We start from the raw sequence: 19840 nt of genomic DNA on the forward strand, positions 1-19840 counted from the left end.
TGAGATTAGTTTATACTCACGTATTAACCCTGCAATCTCAGCACGAGGCAGAGAGGCAGAGGGAGAGTAAGTTTGATGCCAACCTGGGATACATAGCAAGTCCCTGTCTCTAAATGTTTAAGTAATAATAATAATCTTCTAAGATAGAAGAGTAGCATGTGTTCTATATTCCCGTCATAAGTGTTTCCTGAAAATGAATGTGTTCTGTAGAGCCAAAGAGGTAGTTTAACAATAACAATTCATTTCTCAGTAGTGCATTACCCTCCTCAGGGCCAAAGTGTATATAATATCCAAGTTGTGCTCACAGAAAGCAAGCCAGTCAAATGAAAAAGCAAGGCGTTCAGTTGTCGGTTAATAGTATATTTACTAAAATTTGAACCTTTTCGTGGAACTCCAAAACAGTCCAGCCAAAGCCATGATGCACGAGGACCGATGGAAAACGTCAGCCCTGAAACATTGCAGCAGGCCCGCTTACTTTTCATGATCCAGTTTCTACGGAGCTGGGAAACGAGGAACCACAAGCCAGGAGGCTTGGGCGGTTAGGGCTTTGTCTTTCCGTCCGCAGTCCTAGGCTTCAAGTCTGGATCTGAGGGTTCCGGGGCTAGGTCAGGCTTCTCTCCCCAACATCGAAGACACGTGTGTTGAGGAATCACGAAGGTGTTTGCTTCAATACGACTGACACAGGCAAGATGTGTATTGCCCAAGAACTGCCTTCTGGTGCTGGTAGTTGCTCCAGGATCCTGGAGAAGAATCCAGCTGAGGGTATAAGCTGACAACCCTAGCCAGACTGTTGTCTGGGTCATCTTAAGCTCAGGTCTGGTGGTATGGGCCCCTGCAAAGCTCCTGGCTCCTGGAATTTGAGACAATATAAAGAAAAAAAAAAATAGAAACCAAAAACAAGCCAAAGGAGCAAAATTGTGTTAGTCGGGGCAGAGTGGGGCCTCTCTCAGAAGGCTGAAAGGAAAGAGCAAAGGACAGTGTGGAAAGACCTGCTCTTGAAGCTGAATTCTTCAGACTGTTGTTTCATGCTGCTGATGCACATTGCATTCTGGAAAGCTTGTCTCTGTCACTTGGGTCTCTGGAGTCCTCAGACATCTAGTTAACTGTTCAAGTCTCCGGATTTTAAGCTGGTGACACTCAACTTTTTTTTGCTGATTTATTTTGCTAATATAAGATGAAGATAAAGAGAAATATATTCTTGGAACTTGAAATGAGTTGTGCCATACTCTTTTTAAAAGTATTTATTTATTTGCAGTGCTATAGGATTAGACACAGGGCCCCACACAGGCTGGACAAGCTCTCAACACTGAGCTGTGTCCCCATTCCTAGACTTGAAGATGTGTTTTAGTTACAGTGGTAAGCTAGACTAAAAGACTGTTAAATTCAGTCTTTCCATTTGATATAGTTTGAAACTTATTTTTTTAAAGCACTGAGATTTGCTGAGAAAAAAGTTCTTATCAGACATTCATAATTATTATTTATCAAAAACCCTTAAGAGTCCCTTTTGTTTCCATAATGTCAGATATAAAATCTTAATAGTTAATGTAAAATTATACATTTGAATGCTAGAGTAATAATTTATAAAAACCCAATTATATATATATATATTATGTCTTTTTGTCTTCATCTTTCCTATTATTTGTTTATGCATAGATACATATGTGTGCACATCCATATGTGTGTGTGTGTGTGTGTGTGTGTGTGTGTGTGTGTGTGTGTGTGTGTGTATCAGAGGCCAGAGGTCACCTTTGGTCATCTTCCTCAATTGTTCTCTGTAGGCACCTTTTTAGTCTATTTTATTTTAATTTCTCATTCTTCTACATCCCTTCCAATCCTCTAACACTAGGTTGGAGAGAAAGAAGGTTAGTGGGAAGAGGGGTCATAGACTCTTTTAGACTTTAGACTTTAAATGAGCTTCCTGCTAGTTAGGGTTTTTGGGGTTTTTTTAGGGCAAGTCCAACCTTTGTTTCTCCAACTTCTCATCAAGCTGCATCAACAGCAACCAGGAGCAGTACAGGAAGGAGCAGCCTTCTTTTTCAGAGGCCCCTTCTCTCTCCTGACTCTGGCACTTATTCCCTATCAAGAGTCCCCAGAATTAAACTCTGCAGCTGGCAAAGATCACACCCTTCTCAGAGCCTGCAGGACACAAATGGTCTGCTGCTGGGGACATATCCCATGTCCCACACATAGGGTTAAAACAAAAACATTTTTACATAACGTAACTGAGTTTTTAAAGACACCAAAACTTCCACTACAGCCCTCTATGTTATGTTTTGAGACATGGTCTCTCACTGATTGACTCAGGAGCCCACCAATGCTCTTTAATGAGCTGGCTGGCAAGCTCTAGGGATCTATAAGTCTCTGCCCTGCCCCTGTCCAGCCTTGGGTTACAGATGAGCCCCTTTGTGTTCAAGCTTTTAGATGGGTCCTGGGGACCTGAACTTGGGTCCTCGTGTTTGCCCAGCAAAACACTCTATTATTTTGTAGCTGGCAGTTTTACTAATATGGGTAGGTATAGTCATGAGAGAGCATCAGACATCACAGGAGTCCTTAGCCTGCCTCATGAAGGAAAAATACAGAATCAATGACTAAGCAAAAGCTAGAGTCACCTTGGTTAGCAGGGTTTCACACAGTACGTTGCTACTCACTAGCCGGGGTCACAGCCATGTGACTTGATCAGACAGGTGGCACGGCGTCATTAATTACGTCACCCTATAAACTGCTGAGGACTCTCTAGGATGCTCTGTGCACCAGCAGCACCTACAAATGCAGTGCTTTTAATTTATGTAATACCACTACTTCAAAGAACCCACATTCGGAAGTGTCTCATGATTCATCTAGGGATCTATTCAGCTGCGCAACATCATTCAACTTATTTTAATACGAAATCATCCAAGGGGAAGCCCATGAGGGCAGACAGTTAAACTTACTTTGAAGGTTATTGGGGATAAGCAGATTTCTTTTCAAAGTCTTTCATTGTTCATTTTTCTCTGATATCTCTGGTGGGAGGAAGAAGACAGCAACCAGAGTTCTGGACATGATGGGCATATTCAGATGAAAGACAGCTAGGATTCCTTTTGTCAGTCCACACCGGTGATTTGTGGCTGGCAGGAAGAAGGAGCTCCTACCAACCGTGGCTGGCGGGCTTATGAAATTCCACGCCACCCTCTAACCTTTGCTGCCTATGCGCCGGATTTTACAGACACATGTTGTTTGCAGATGTCAGATCATAGAGAAGCAAAAGGAAGACAGCCTACTTCTTGGAGTAGGCGCTCACAGGCCGCTGTTTCCAAGAGTGGAGCCTTGTGAGGCGTAAGGGGCTCAGGAGCCCAGCAAAATGAGAACTTAACTCCCGTCTCATTAGAGCAGTATTCCTACGCCAAAAAATCAGTAACTTCACACGCAAGTACGTCCTTGCCATTCCTCCTTCCCAAGTGGAGAGGTTTATCAGGGAGCTCTTTGTGACACTAAGATTTAACAGAAATGTGGGGGAAGCTCTTTCCAGACCCTTATTCGTAATGTCTCTCCCTCCCCCTCTTCCTTCACCCTCTCCTCTCTCCTTCCCCATTCTTCCTCTTCCTCTCCTCTCTCCCTTTCATTTTAAGAAATATTCATCGGTTCTAAAATTCACTTAAAAAGTTGTATAGTCATGACCGCGATCAATTTTAGAATGTTTTTTATTACTTCCTGAAGATTATGGCATTTAAATGAGCTGTTTTTGTTCTATCCAATTTAAAAAAAGCATCTTGGTCACATGTGTTCGGGTTGTGCGTATGGGGGTAGGGTATGGGGATGCTGCAGCATGCACGTGAGGTCAAAGGGCAAACTTGCTAGACTCAGTTCTCTCCTTCTGTTAGCCGAGCCCCTGAGCTTGAACTCGGGTTCACATTATCAAGTGCCTTTAACCTCTGAGTCATATCACCGCCTCTCTATTTACTTTTAGGATTAATCTTTTTCTAGTCATTTACTCATCATGTAGCTCCCGGTTTTTGTATTGCTGCCTTTTTATGGGACTCTCTTTGGCTCGCACACTGCTAGTAAGGTAGAGGGAGGGTTGGTAATGGACTGCATGTGGTTCTACCAAGGCCCCTTGCAAGATGACCTGGAAAATTGTTTCCGTGGCACTCTGGGAAGGTTGTTATCTCAGCCCAAGTTGGGGTCTCGAAGCTTGCTCCCCACAGGGTATGGGGAGTCTGCCTGCGCTCTGGCAAACTGCTGATGTGTGAGCAGCTGACAATGTGCAGCCTCTGCCTGCGATGGACATCCCCCTCTTCCCCCACAAGCTCTTCCTACTTGTCTTCCTTGTGTGATCTTTTGCATCTTTTCTTTGTAGACCACCACAAGCCTAAACACAACAACAGCGTCTGTCCTCCAGTTTTCCATTGGTAAGTGGCTCTCACCAATTGTGGCAATTTAACTCAGAAAAGGTTGTTTGTTTGTTTGTTTGTTTTAATCATTCTGTACAGCTGTGTCAGGGGCTTTTAGAATCGGGCAAGGTTAAGTCTTTGTAGCAGATAATTTAAAAAGTGAAATTAAACATTTTAAAAATACTGTGCTTTGTTCTCTTTAACAATAGTGATTGCTATTAAAAGTCCTACGGATAATCTGTGACATTTTAAAGACATTTTTATTATATTCCATTTATTTATGGTGTGTACGTATATAGGTGTGAACCAAACACATGTGTGGAGGTTGGAGGACAAGTTGATGGAGTTGGTTTTCTTTTTTTATCAAGCAGATTTTGGGGGATGAAACTCACTTTTCGGGATTGATATCTTCACCCCTGAGCTGACTAGCCAGGCCTGAGAGACTCTTTATAAACGATTTACATGTGGATTTTGAATACACTAGGTTTCTGCTCTGTTGTGGCAGAAATACCCTGCTAGATATGTTTGCTCAGTTTAAGATAGAAATGTGTTCAATTTTATGAGCTCTGACTGGTAGTGGGAGATAATTACCAATAGTTGAAAGAAACTAAGATTTTATGTTTGACATAAATAATGTTTAATATTGATGTCGCTAATGGAAAAGTTACTGCATCTGAAAACATTTCTTCCAAGAGCTTCTGTATGAACACTAAAAATTCCTATTCAAAACACCCAGTAACAACATGCCCTTTAATGAAACAGTACAGCTTTACTAAGGATTCTTTTAAAAATTTTCATAAATATGGATATGTACACACAAATCAGTACGAAACTTCTACACATATCTGAAGAGAATATTCTAGAGAAAGAAAGAGTTTGTCTTCTAAATGAGACCTGGGCCTATCTACATCCTGGGGTAGGGGGTGCTGACATCTGGGAGCTGCACCCTGGCCAGTGTTCTCCAGCCTGCACCGTCTGTACGCTCCATCTCTGGAGACTGGCCATTGGTAGAAAGAAGGTCGCCCTTCTCAGCCCTCCCATTCCCGGTGCATGTCTGTGGCTAGAGCCGGAGCCCACTGTCTTTGGCCATACCAAAGTGGGTTTTCTAGTCACGCGCTTGTTACTCTTTCATTGGCCAGCCCTGTTTAAGCTTCTGTAGGCATGTGAAGCTGCACCGTGGAGTTTGGATTGCGTCTCGCATTAACAATACAGCCCACCGCATTTTACAGACAAACCGATAGTGCATGTTTATTTTTAAAAAGTTGCTAGTAAAAAGAGAAAGGGTGAGTTTTTAAATGGCTTTGGCTTCAGTCTGTTAGCATGCCCATCCTAACTTTCATAATCAGGATGAAAGAGAGTTCTTTTTATGATTGCAGTTTGACAAAAACAAATTTTTAAAATTGTAGTCTGACAAGTACCTTCATGGATCTTAACTAGAATTAATGTGTTCTATTTATTAAACCACTGAAAAGTCAAAATAAGGAGGAATAATGGTTTCTAGTTTATCTGTATTCTTGTTAAAACTAAACATTAATTCCGAGTATTATAGTCAGTCAGTGAAGGACCACAAAAGAATACATAATTCCTCTGGATTTTCACTTTATTCAAGGGAATAGAGATCTAGCATTAACTATTCTTTAGTATAAAAAGGATAAAACGTCTATTTCTGTGAATAACAGATCTGTTGTAGATTCTCTATTTCCTTACCTTTTCAGTCAGACCCATTATAGCATCAGTTGAGTAGAACAAAGGCAAAGGGATCAAGCAGGAAGAGTTAGGGCTTGGCTAAAGAATATGATAAGGGTTAGGATATGACAGAGCACCAAGTAACTACCAGACTGAATTCTTTTGCTTAGACCTAGCATTGCACTTAGCACAAACTTCAGCTTCCCCACGTTTACCACCAAATTTAGGGCATGGATTTGAGTCCTGGATTCTACATTAAATGATGGAAGAGTAGCAGCACTGAGAGAGAAATAGAGACTTGAGTTTGTAACCTACCAAGTAAATTTTTTAAATCTTTCTGAGTGTGGCTTTAAAATTAAAAAAAAAAAAAATGAGTCATGCAGCATTGGAAATCAACCAATATATTTAGTTAGAGAAACTACAGTTTATTCCTTAGAAACTTAATTGAGAAATTTATTTGCTACATTTTGAGGCTAGAAGTTTTCTGCTGTGAAAAGGGTCAAAACAATATAGTAATAAACCATTACCTACATTGTGTATGATGCTGTGGGGTAAATATAAACATTATAGTCAGAACAGTTTCCAGAAATGGGTTTTGTATCTCATGATCATTCATTTATCTGGATGTTTATGAGGTAGAAGGCAGTGGTAACCATCGTTCTGTTGACGGGGATGACATGGCAGTACATCTAAGCATGAACGTAAATCCTAAGTGTGGTCATAAACGTGTGGCTTCACTTCAGACTTCACAAGTCCATAGTAATGAAATACCAAAATAGTACCTTCAGTGCAGTAACTCTTTCATCTATACTCAGTTCAAAAGTTACTCAGAACCATTCGTGTGCTGTGAGCTCAGCATTTGTATTTCTTTATATAAATCCATACTATTCATGTGATTACAGTCTGTTAGTCTCTGTGGCTCTGCCTGGCAAGTCAGGTAGCATGTTCAGTATCCATTGTCTGGAATCATTCGGATGATATCTATGTAATTTCTAAGGAATTTCATCATTATTTATAACCTCATTGATGAATTATAGTCATAATTAGCAATTTTCATATTCCCCTTGTAAATATTTCCAGGTATGTTACAATTATAATTCAAAGAGTCCCAAGTACTTCAGAGATCTATATTCAGAAATTATATTACTAAGGCATGTCTTGAAGTTCCTTCAAATATGTGTAATATGGATAAACATTACATGCATACTTAAAATGGTATATGTATATTATTCCTGTGTCTACATGCATATAAACAAATATGTGTACATGAATAGATATGTAAACACTCTTAAAGAGAAGATTTTTAACATTAAGAGCATTCTGAAAGCTCAGTTTTGTAAGCTAAAATATCATGTTATCAATAGCTAAGCCATTTTAAAAAGTGTCCTGGAATTTCCTAAGAACTTTTCATTTTTCTATCCCAATGAAAGATCTTGTTTCCATTTATGTGCCGAAGCATCGACTTGCTGCAATCAGTCCTCACTTGATTCATTAGATTCAACTTGTGGAATTTATGGTTATAGCCTTAGGGGCATTTACCCATTTCCTTTAGATTTCCTCTGGGATGAGAAGAGAAATTTGAGCTGATGCCCCCTTACAAACCATTATCTTACAGATTGCTCGAAACTGTTTTCCCAGACAGAATTTTGCTGCCAAGGGAAATACTGGTGGTTCTTTGTATTTGCCATTCATTGACCAGAGTTTTACTGGACATTTGCTTCTCGTTGTCTTGCACTAAGTTTAGTTATAGTAAAAGAAAGAGTGAGAAAATATATTTACAGCAGTCAAGTCGTGTAGTAGGGATCCATTTGCAACAAGAATGCTCCAATACCAGCTTGTTACAAACGTGATAGTGGCTGACAATGCCAGGTCGCCACAGTAGCGGGTGTGAACAGGTCTCAGGTTGTCAAGGCCCAGTCAATCCTGACAAAGGCCGTGGTTGTGGGGGGCTTCCTGACTAGAAAAATCCTGAGAGCTAACAGCCAAAACTCAAGTGGCAACACACATTGGAGAGGATGCAGTCTCCTAATAAGCTTTTAAGTCTTTCAGAACAGGAGATGGATTGAACACAAGCAGGGAGAGCTGTGAGAATGCCCTCCTAAACCAGGACAACCCAGGCAGATATGAGCACTGTCAGATAAAATTGGGTGTATCTACAGAGCTAGATGGGCTGCAGATTTTAATATTTAATAGAGGGCTAAGTGAGAATTTTTAGGCACTTAATTAACATATTTAAAACAGCAAAATTCTAGCACTTGAGAGGCCATGGTATAAGCATTGAGAGTTCAGGACAGTCTGGCAAGTTCAAAGCCAGCCTATGCCACATAGTCAAATCCTGTCTCAATAAAAACAATTATTTTTTAATGGCATAGTTTTAACAGAAGTCTACAAAGGGGCTTCTTAAACAATATGGAAATATAATTGTCCTTGTTAGCTTCAAGTGTCAACTTGACACAGCCCAGGGTTATTTATCTGAAGGAAGCTCAGTTTGGGAACTGCTTAAATACTGTTTGCCTGTGGCGTGTCTGTGGGACATTTTCTTGATTGCTGGTTCATGTAGGAGAGCTTGCAGACAGTGCCATCCCTTGATGTGATGCTTCCCTCACTGACGCTGTGACCCAGCCATATAAACCCTTTCCTCCCACATTACTTCTGACCATGGTATTTATCACAACAGAAACCAAACGAGGACAATAATGAAATGAGTTCTTTTTTTTGTCTTTTTTTCCATTTTTTAAATTTTTATTAATTACAGTTTATTCACTTTGTATCCCCCCTGTAGCTCCCTCCCTCCTCCCCTCCCAATCTCACCCTCCCTCTCCCTTCTCCACCCATTCCCAGTCCACTGACAGGGGAGGTCCTCCTCCCCTTCCCTCTGATCCTAGCCTATCAGGTCTCATCAGGACTGGCTGCATTGTCCTCCTCTATGGCCTGGTGAGGCTGCTCCCACCTCAGGGGGAGGTGATCAAAGAGCAGGCCAATCAGTTCATGGAGTTCTTAAAATCTATTTTTATACTTGGGTTAAAACTCAACTTATCATTTTCTTGGTAGACACTTGCATTGAGGCACTCTTAAGAATATGCTCACATACACACGTATTAACATAGCTGCTTAGTTTCGTTCTTTTATTTTAGAATTAGAATGTGCTAAAACATGGGGTATTTTCTGCTTTTATTATTCAGTGGGTTGCTAATAAATGTAATGAAATAAATTTAAAAATCTGAATGGGCACGGCATCGACTTGGATTCCCAGCGCTCAGAGGGCAGAGTAGGGGGTCCCCATGACTGCCAGGCTAGACTACGGAGACTAGCAGGAATTGGCCTCCTCCCAGCCCAGTAGGAGACTCTGCCTGCACAAGTAGTGGAAAGCAAACAGCAAAGGCTCCCGGCATCAGCTTCAGCCTTCCGTGTGTACATTCACACATGCACGCCCACACGCATGCACACACGCTCCCTACCCCTCCCAAAGCAGTAAGCAAGCAAACAAAAAAGCAGATGGTGTGACCTAGTCAAATCCGACTTAGCATTGTGACCTTCTAACCTCCAAAGCCAGGAACTCACAAATAGAGATTTAGTAACGAGTGACAAGTAACAATCTCAGCGACATCAAGATAACGGCTCAAATGGTGTGATGTAGACTTTCAAGACAAAAGTAGTTTTCAGAGAAATGATCTTAGGATGTCAATGAATGGAGATGATCCAGAAGAAGACTGAGAACGGCCAATGCACTTTGCTTCTACTGGCAAAAATAAGCAGAGATATATACTCACGTGCTCAACAGAATGAGTTATTGAACTCATTTAGAATCTATGGTTTGCTGATAATTTATAAAATTAATTACCTTTTAAATTTTGGCTTTATACTAGATGCCTGGGCTTTTATTGTTATTGTTGTTGGTTTTTATTAGATGGATGTGTGTCTGTAGCTTAATTGTGTTTTTATATTGGGGAGTTGTGTTTGTGTGTGTTTGTATTGGGAGGCTTTGTATGTGTGTGTTATATTGAAAGTCGCTTGTACGTTTATGTTTTTTATAGTGGAGGGATGTGAGTCTTTGTGTTTTGGTATTGCTTTTTGTTTGTGTTAATCATGTCAAAGCAGTGGAGAGTATCATTAGATCATACATGCTTTATATTTTGACATTAAGATATGAAAGAATTCTTGAGCCTAAGTTGCCTACACATGCCAAAATGTCTTTGAGATAAGCAAGAGCTCCTGCTTTCTACAAACATGTTTTGAAAATTAACCAATGGAATAATCCAAAGTTTGAGGTACTCTTAGCTAAATTGGGAATTTATGAAAAAGAAAAGAACTGTGTTTTTATTTAATATTTTTATTAAATAAATAAAACGGTGCTTGTGTGAGAGATTATAGTTTGTCTGGCATAGAGAAGCTGTTCCTTTTTCCCTTGAGCCCAATTCATAAACATCTTAATTACTCAGAACCTGATTCAGTAGATAAATTTTCTCTGTTCTTTTAGAGCAGGTAATTGAGAAGGAGGAGAAGTTGAGCCTTCCGTTCCTCCATGTGAATTACTGCTCATTTCCTTCACAAACTTACTGAAATTATACGCTGTATTTCAAATTAGAGTCTTGGCCTCTGCAAGAAATGCTAAGTAAGACCTCGGAGAAGTTGTGATTGAATAGTCAACCCTCATCTGAAACATGGAGGTTGTGTCATACCAATAAAACCTCTGGTGATCTGGGCTCAAAACAAACATAAATAAAAAGTGGAATTTTAGAAAATTTTAATAGCAACACAAACCTAAATATGTAAATATAGAATAATTCTATATTATCTAAATTTAATTAATAACTGTGTGGGGCTGATTTTGGTCCAGGATATTCTGCTTTTTCATCACAAGAAGTGGCCTGTGTCTCTGTAAAGCCTATATATCCTAAGAGACAGGTTTAAATTAAAAACATACATAGTCCCTTTTGAAATATACTTATGAGAAATTCTTTTCACACCAAATTAAGTGCTATTTTAAAAGAGAATATTTTTATCTGTTTAAATACTATAGTAAAATTATACTAAGTATAAGTTTGTCGGAAATTTTTGAGATTGATTTTTAATTACTAAAACCAGTGACTAAATAAAAGATGAACTTCATATAAATTAAAGTACACTGTTGGAAAGTAAAGATTATGTCCTTTCTCCTGAAATATTCAGGTCATTCATTCATACTTGGTCATTCATCCAATGACCCTTAAATAATAAATATCAGAAATTCATTCTTAACTACATTCTGCTAATGTTTATCAGGGGTTTTCCTCATAGAGGGTCTGTATGAGCAGGTGTAGAATGAGAAGTTGTCTGATAGACAGTACTTCTCCAGTATGAAGACTGGAGAAAACTCTGAAAACTCTGCTGCCCCAGCCTGAGGTCTCTGGACCTTCAAGCCCTCTGACTCTTTTGTGCTATCAACTTCATTCTTCTTCGACGTATACTGGCCATTTATGTACATCTGCTTTTACCCTTTGTTGCTTAGATAATCACCAAAGACTGGGTGATACATCCCTTTGTGGCTCTAGGTACGTGGGAACTAGACTGAGTTTAATTCATAGCTGAGGGAAGGGACTTAGTGGTGCTACACATTTGTGCGCAGTATCATACCATTCCCGACCTCTGTGGCAATGCAGGAGGCTGAAGGCAAGTGGACAGTTAAGATCTTACTGTAAACCAGCAGTTTCTAGCCCCTTACTGATTGATCAGGAGCATTTGATAGAGGACCGATTCATCACAGAAAGAAGCTCTTCGGGAAATTTGCTGTATGTGATGTACTGCACCTGTCATCACTTGGGAACATCAAAATCTACATCATGCCCCAGATTTTAAGGAAAATTATCAAAACAAACATATGAATCAGAAGATCACATATATAACTATACCCCTTAAATATGTATAGTTATGTTAACAATTTTTTAAGCTGATCACCAAATAATTTGCACCAGAAGAGTTTCTTTGTGAAAAGAAAGCAAGTTGGACAAGTATACAGCACTGGTGGTTGAGTGATTCAGAGCAGAAGAAAGGAAAACTGCATCCTAGCAGAATGTTCAGAAGGGAAGGGGGTCCACGGGGAGACTGACAGGAGCAAGCATCCCTTAGTGTCACACCACAGGGGAGGTTAAGGGATGCTGCCTACAGGCCATTCTGAGAACTAAGACCAAGGCCAGCACCAAAGAAGGTTGATAATGTATGTAAGGAAAGGCACATACTTGATACCTCCCAAAGTAGAGCTTGGTGCTTCTGGGGAGTAAAGAAAACAAAAACAGGCATATGAACACTGAGGCATTGATTTTATTGGTCCAGGGAAAAGAGGTCTGCCTGGCAGGAAATCTTGGCAAACCTGACACATTTTACGTTTCTTGTCCATGAGTTTCCCTCAACACAGTGAAAGCTCTTCTCTGTGGGCATGGAAGGGAACTGGAAAAGAATTGGTACTTGGAAGGGATGGGGCTGGGGGGTCACAGCATTTGATATATATACAAATCGCAAGAGAATCAATGTGTCTTTTCCCAGGATCCACGGGGCAGTGACAATGAAGAAAACAGGGATAGGACAGAGAGAGGCACAAAAGGGGAGGACAGCTGTTCATTTCCTATCCTGTGGTCACTGTCCATCTGCCGTGAGCTGGAAGATGTCCCCTGATGGGGCTTCAGCCAGGAAGGTGACGAAGGAACGAGGTCAAACACTCACATTTCAGTGCAGAGTCCATAGATCCTGTTCATTGATAGAGTCAACCCCAAGCAGAAGGCTTCACTCCATGGGATCCTCCTTTTAAAAATAAACAGATATCAAGCAGAAAATGGAGAATGCTTGCACTTAAAATGTGGTGTATTTACATTTGTGGGATTTAAAGGAAGCATGTTTTTAATACCTAGAGAATATTTTTGAGGTATCATTAATTTGAATAGTCTACTTTCACTTCTCCTAATCCTTAATGTTAGTTGAATAAATACTTAAAATAAATCTTTTTGTGCACACTAATCCTCTTTACAACATTATAATGCTTCCTCAATCATAAATCATAAATATAATTATATTTATAAATGTATCAAGTTTCCCCCAGGACTATTTTTAGTGGGCAAAATAGCAATGCAGACATTAAACTCTAGATTTCCATGCTTAAATAATTATTAATTGATAACTCAATGCTGACCAAATATTATGAAAATATTCATTTCTCTAAATTAACAACTTCTATTAATAAAATAATGATTTATCAAATTTATTAACTTTGGTTGTCCTATCTTATCAAAATTGAATTCATTTGTTCTTGACAGGTCCAAGAGTAATTCCTGGATTTTCCTTTGTGTGGAATGGAACAATTCTTAATTAAAGTGATTATCTGTGGGGTCCTTTCAGCCATGATTCCCATCTATGTCATTTGGGACCCAGAAGCCCCAGGACATTTCCTGCCTGGGCTGCCACAAAACATTATCTCATAGAGTAAGCATTCTTCCCTGCCCAGCTTTTACCCCTGAATCAAAACGCTGCCTCCCTGTCCCCAGCCCCTGAACTTCAGCAAGGCATAAGCTGCCAGTGTTTCATGCAGGCACAGCAAGGAGAGGTCAAGGCTGACTTTCATGAAATCCAGGAGCAGCCCTGCATTTGAGCACCATCAGAGGTGTGATCTCTAGCTAAGGGCGTGCCTACTGTGAGCTAGGTAGAGCGCTGGCTCAGCCAATGACTGTCTTCCTTCTGCAGCCATTTCCTACCACATATTCTCAACTCTGACATCTGAGATTTGGTAAAATAACATACTTAAGACAAAAGCCTCATCTCTCCTGGCAGATTTTCTCATATGCCTTGAACACTACATTTATTCCATGGTATTCTGTGATTGCTGATATGCAGTAAGATAATAATAATAATAAATATTAATCATATTAATATTAATAATAATAATTTTACTTTGAGCAGTATTAGAAAATAAGCTAGATTGCTACTAGAGAAAATCTAACTCTAATTTATATAATTTATGAATTATGTAAATTTTATAATAGTGTAGCTTTTGAATACTAGGAGAGAAATAGGATAACATAAAAACTAAGAATTATTGTAAAGAAAAAAAATCACAAGGTAGCAAATAAGCCCTTAGTATCTTCTTTGATGCCTTGGGGGTACCATGATGGTACTTCCTCCCCAAGTGAATCTTAAAAAAAAATCACTCATAGCTAAAATAAAAAAGCATAAAATATAATTACCAGGATAATTATTGTACCAATAGGTTCATATTGACCATTACATATTCCAATTTCAGTTTTGAATGAGGCGAGTCTATTCCTTGATTGCTGCATCTTAGAGTCTTAGGTAAACTCCTGGGGGTGACACTGTCCAGCCTTTTAAAAGCTTTCCTCAAAGTTGCCCATTCATCTTTTTCTCTCGAATCTTGAGTTAATGGACCTATCCTCCATTTACCCATCGTGAAAGATGAAGGGGCATGTTGGTCCTGCTAAGATTTGCTTCAATCATAGCAAGGAGCCTTAAGCAGCCAGATTGCTGCACTCCATAACTTTCTGATGTTTTTATATCAAATGCTGTTATTTACATGCAGCACCTAGAGACTGTTCATCTCGGAGGTTGAGTGATGACAGCAGTAGCATTTGTGCCACGGGAGTCCTCCAAAGGGCCCTGTCCAGACCCTCCTCGAGCCTGCAGTATTTATGGCCCCACTGTGTTATCTAGCGGCATGATTTCTGCCAGCGTGCTTCCCCATCTATCAATCCCATGAGATCCGTCCCCTCCCAGTTCTGTGGCTCTGTGCTGCATTTTAAAAGGCAGATTGTTTTTAAGGTAGAACTTTGGTGGTCAGAAGCTGGGGAGGCTGCTCTCTGCAACCACTACCATTCCCCAAGAGGACAATAGCTCCTTCTACTGTGTTCTGCTCTGATTTACTTTAGAAAGTCCTGGGATTAGTGGGAAAGCGCATAACCATGTTTTTACAAAAAACAAAAACCTACCCAGGCCTTGAGAGATGAAATGCCAATTGATTTATCTTGTTACTATAAAAGGGAAAAGAAATAGAAGGAGCTGCCGGAGATACAAACTCAGAATCCCCAGTCTACAATTTCATATATATATATATATATATATATATATATATATATATATATATATACAAGCCAGGTTTGCTTTTTAATATATGTGGTTACAAAGCTGCCATGACCTGAATTCACTTACCAACAAGACTTGACTTGAATGTTTTAAAGCTTTTATAGCCTTTATCTCTACTACTTAAGTGAATGTGCACACAGTTCACTGAAGAAATATTAATGTATTTGATTAGGAAATATTGCCACAACTTTGGTATGTGTGCCATATTTCCCTTCTGCAATCTGTAAACTTAACAAATAAACAATTTGAAATCTATTATCCACTAAGCCTCATGGAATTAAGAGCCTATATATCTATCTTCCCAAGGAAGGGGTAACTCCTCAGGATTCATTAGAGGTTACCTATATTTTTGTTTTTAGATGGGCATGAAGTTATGCCAAAAGCTATAAAGTTGTTAATTTTATATCAGTTACCAATACTGATAAGAAGAAATGAACATTAATGAATTTTGAGAAGTTCCTGCTTCCAGGGCGTATTTATAGGCTTCTCCACGTGTGTGCAGGAAGGTGCGTGAGCGACAATGTGGCGAGCAGGTCTGTGATGTGCCACAGATGGGCCGTGTTTGACCCACAGCTGCTATTTTTTCATGTGGTAGTGTATCCCTGGGAATACCAACTCTGTAACAGCTCCGTGGAGCCTCCAGTGGTCAGTGTAGCACAGAAGCACTCCAGAGAGCAGGTCCTGGTCCTCTCCAGTATATACTGACCATCTGGGGCTCAGGAGATTTTATTCAGGTTCAACTCCAAAACTGAATATTTCTTCTGTAAGCACACAGTTGCTTAAAAGTAATTTCCTTACTACCAACCCATTTCCTTGTCACAATATTTTAATTCAGTAAGAGAGAAAAGAATCTTAGAAATTAACAAGTTCTTTCTTGTTCTTCCAAATATTGTTATAAGCTTATTTATTTTAAATTGGTAAATAGAATTACATGTATTTGCCATGTTTTGACACGTCTATACAGCCAGGCATAGTACCGCACACCTTTAATCCCAGCACTTGGGAGGCCGAAGCAGGGCGACCTCAGTGAGTTTGAGGCCAGTTTGGTCTACATAGTAGTTCCAGGACAACCAGAGCTACATAGTGAGACATTTTTCTCTAAGGAAAAAAGAGACGTAAAACCATAGAATTAAAACCAGGTACAAGTATGATATTTGGTTAGAATAAAAAATTGTAACCACTATTATATTTTTGGCAACTGACAGTTCTGCAGACATTACAGAATCAAGAAACAAACCTCTCTGTTGATTTTTTGGGTGACGCCATAATGTTTATCCTTATGTACTGGCTCTTAGGATATTTCATTATATAACAAACAATTTTGTAATGTTTTTCTATCAAGAGCACAGAGGTAATTCTGTCTCTAGCTTTTGATGTTTAATATTTTTCCATCCCTACTCCTTATTAATAATGTCATTTAGGTGTGGGGGATGATTATTAAACAGGAAAAAGTCTCATTTAGATTTCAGGACATTTTTAACTTTCTCAGTGCAGTGACTAATCTTAAATCAATATTTGAATTGACGTCATTCATTAGCCAATGTGTCATCATAGTCTTTGAGTCACGGTGCTGTGTGCATCAGAGCAGTGGGCTGTGGGAGTTCCTGGTGGAGCTTTCCGTACTGGGAATAACTATATTCTAAAATAGATGAAAACTACAGAAACATGTCAGAGCAAGCCACAATAAGTATATCTCAGATCAGCTTTCCCTTACTTAAGTTTCTAATGCAACCATGGCTGCCATCATCACTGGCTGCCATGAAGGGCAGATGAAGGAGAAGAGTGAAGACAGCAAGTATTTGAAAACACTATCATTCAACACGTTGCTAGAACTCCCAACAGGGCCCTGGAAGGGCCAATACATTCAAGTCAGCTTAGTAAATCTATTTCTGTCCGTACTAAAAATGTTGAAATTGAGTACTATATTTATATATGTTGCATTAACTCGTGTGTCTGTATTTACATCCTGAGAAACTGTTTCTCTTTTCTTTGTTGCAGTCTCCTCCTAGTTGCTCTGCTTTTCCTTTTGAGTTCCCATCGCATCTTTAGCACACTTCTTTCTATTCTTTTGCTTTTGCCTCTATCATAGTCTTCTACAGGGCCATGGAGATTTCCATTTACTGCTGCATTTTGTGCTCTGGTTACTAATAAGTGATTCACATTGATACAGCTTTTGAAATGGCTTCTTTTACATTCAAACTGTTTTGCATCATAAGACTTTGCTGTGCATATAGGTTGACACACAAATTTTGGTGTTAATATAAATAGGAGAGAAACATGAGAAGGGGATATCCATGCCAAATGAACTCACCACCCCTCTCAAAATATGCCCCTGGTAACTCTTTGTTTAAAAAAAAAAAAATCCTTTGCAGCCAGTCCTGAAGATACCTGATAAAACAGGGTCAGATGAAAGGGGAGGAGATCCTCCCCAATCAGTGGACCTGGAAAGGGGCAGGGAGGAAATGTCTTAGAACTGGGTATAAAGAAAGAGCCACAAGTTAGCCAGGAATGCATTTTGTAGGGGAACATGGCTATTATGTTGACTGTCTTGGTTAAGGTTACCTACACAAGAAATGTGGAACTCTTTGCTGTATCTTTACCAGTTGTTGATATATATTTTACCAGTTGTTGATTTATGTCACCAAAGGCCAATGTTAAAACAAAAGCAGAGATGCCACATTGGCATTGGTACAAGTTCAAAAGACAGCTGTGTGATGCCTCTGGCTCCTCCATGCTGATGGACAGAGGCCACGCATCTCAATTCCCTGTCCAGCAGAGAGCGAAGCTGCACAAGAGCCACTAGTATATTTCCAAAAACCCTTCCAGAGTTAAGTCTGGAAAATAACTGACTCATTTGATTAATGTTCACTCAGCTCTTCAATGAGAGCAGGGGACAGGATCTGAGAAATAAGATCTTTGCTCTGGGAGAGCTGATGCTCTAGAGGAAGAGGACACTGTCAAATAAATGACTGCCAGTATGTAGCGACGCAATAAGGAAATTAAATCTGGGGTGAGTGAGTAAGGGGGAATCCTATTAAAAGTGACAAGGTAAAGGCGACTGAGAATGTGACCTTTCAGCAGGGACCTGAGGTGTGTGAGTGAGCCCAGAAGGAATGGCCAGTGTCAGAGCCACACAAACAGATCTCTCACTGCCACAGAACCTGCGTAAATGTGGCAACAATGATCGCTTTACCTCCTAGGGGAGGAGGGCTGGTCTGGGATCTGTTTCTCCTGGATGATGGGCGAAGTCCAGGGAAATAAGACTGAGTAAGAGTATAGGATCCTGAGTTCGCATGTAGCCCTGACACTAATGCTTACTTTTCATAGTTTGTTGACTCATTGAGTAAGTGATTGCTCATTTTTGTGGCCTGTCTTCCATTAATGAAGGTCGAAAGGCAGAAAATTACTTGTCTGCTTCTTCTAAATTATAATAATAACAGTACTATTTACATAGGACCAGGACCAAGGACTCATAATTAAATTTAGTTACAACTGAGTAAAGTGATTCAGACCAAGGTTACTATTATATATATGATACTATTATATATATATAATATATACATATATATATACATATATATTAGAATTACATTGATATGGGTTGGGATATACCTTAGTGGTAGATTTTCAAGTCACCGTTAGAATTCATTCATTAGGACACACATGCAGTTAACCTGAAATCTGACATTTAATTATGATGACAATGTCATACGGGGTTAACTAACATCTTTTTAAAGTTACTTCTTTCAGTTTTGATAATATAATTATATCATTTCTGTCCTTCCCTTTCCTGCCTCCAAACCCTCACTGCTCTCTTTCAAATTCATGACCTATTTTTCCATTAATTGTTGTTATGTGTGTGTGGGGGGGTAATAGGTATTCTCATACGACCTGCTCAGTCTGTATAAGGTACCTATATATATGTTCTTAAGGCTGAGCATTTGGTATTGGATACATGATAGGTGTGCTTTTCCCCGTGGAGATTATTTGTCTTGCTCTCAGCATTCCCTGGTTGCCTATAGCTCTTTGTGTAGAGTGGGGCATCAAGGGCTTTCCCCCATCCGTGTTAGCATGTCTATTGCTGTTGTCCTTGTTCAGCTCACTTTTCATGCATTTAAAATGTTCTAAGCTGGAAGCTGGGGAGATGGCTCTGTTGATAAAGCTACCTCCCTTACAAGAATGGGGACCTTAGTTTGATTCCTCAGGACTCGTGGTAAAAACAAAACAAACAAACAAAAAAACATGAAGCAGACGTGATGGTGTACTTGTGCTTGCAATTCAAACACTGGGGAAGTGGAAGCAGCTAGATCTCTGGGACTCACTGGCTATTCAGCCTAGCCTACGTGACCAGCTCCAGGTCAGTGAAAGACCACGTCGAAAGAACCCAGATAGACAGTTCCTGAGGCTGACAGCTCAGGTTATCCTCTGGGTGTGCATACAATGATTGTTCTGTGCGTACACACATACACCCACACCCACACATGTTACCTGAGTTAGACAATTTTGGTATGTTGCTTCCTTTTTATAGAATATAGCAATTTTTACCCTATTGGGCAACAAGCTGAATTTTCAGCAACAATTTTCAGCAACAAGCTGAATCTATTTATGCACCAAACTATATCTACAAAAGCTGAGGAAGTATAATAAGAGACCATAGTGTCTACTTTAGT

At 39.7% G+C, this 19840-nt stretch overlaps 1 protein-coding gene across 1 annotated transcript in view; it reads left to right on the top strand.

The window, feature by feature from the left end:
- Window positions 1-19840, top strand: part of Reln (reelin) — a 423857-nt gene that overhangs the window by 218480 nt on the left and 185537 nt on the right. The window contains exon 8 of the mRNA XM_055612891.1: window positions 4334-4385. Coding sequence (XP_055468866.1) covers window positions 4334-4385 — 52 coding nt within the window. The remainder of the gene's footprint in view (window positions 1-4333; window positions 4386-19840) is intronic.

Source organism: Psammomys obesus, unplaced genomic scaffold (assembly GCF_907164565.1).
Source record: "Psammomys obesus unplaced genomic scaffold, mPsaObe1.curated_primary_1811, whole genome shotgun sequence".
Taxonomy (NCBI): Eukaryota; Metazoa; Chordata; class Mammalia; order Rodentia; family Muridae; genus Psammomys; species Psammomys obesus.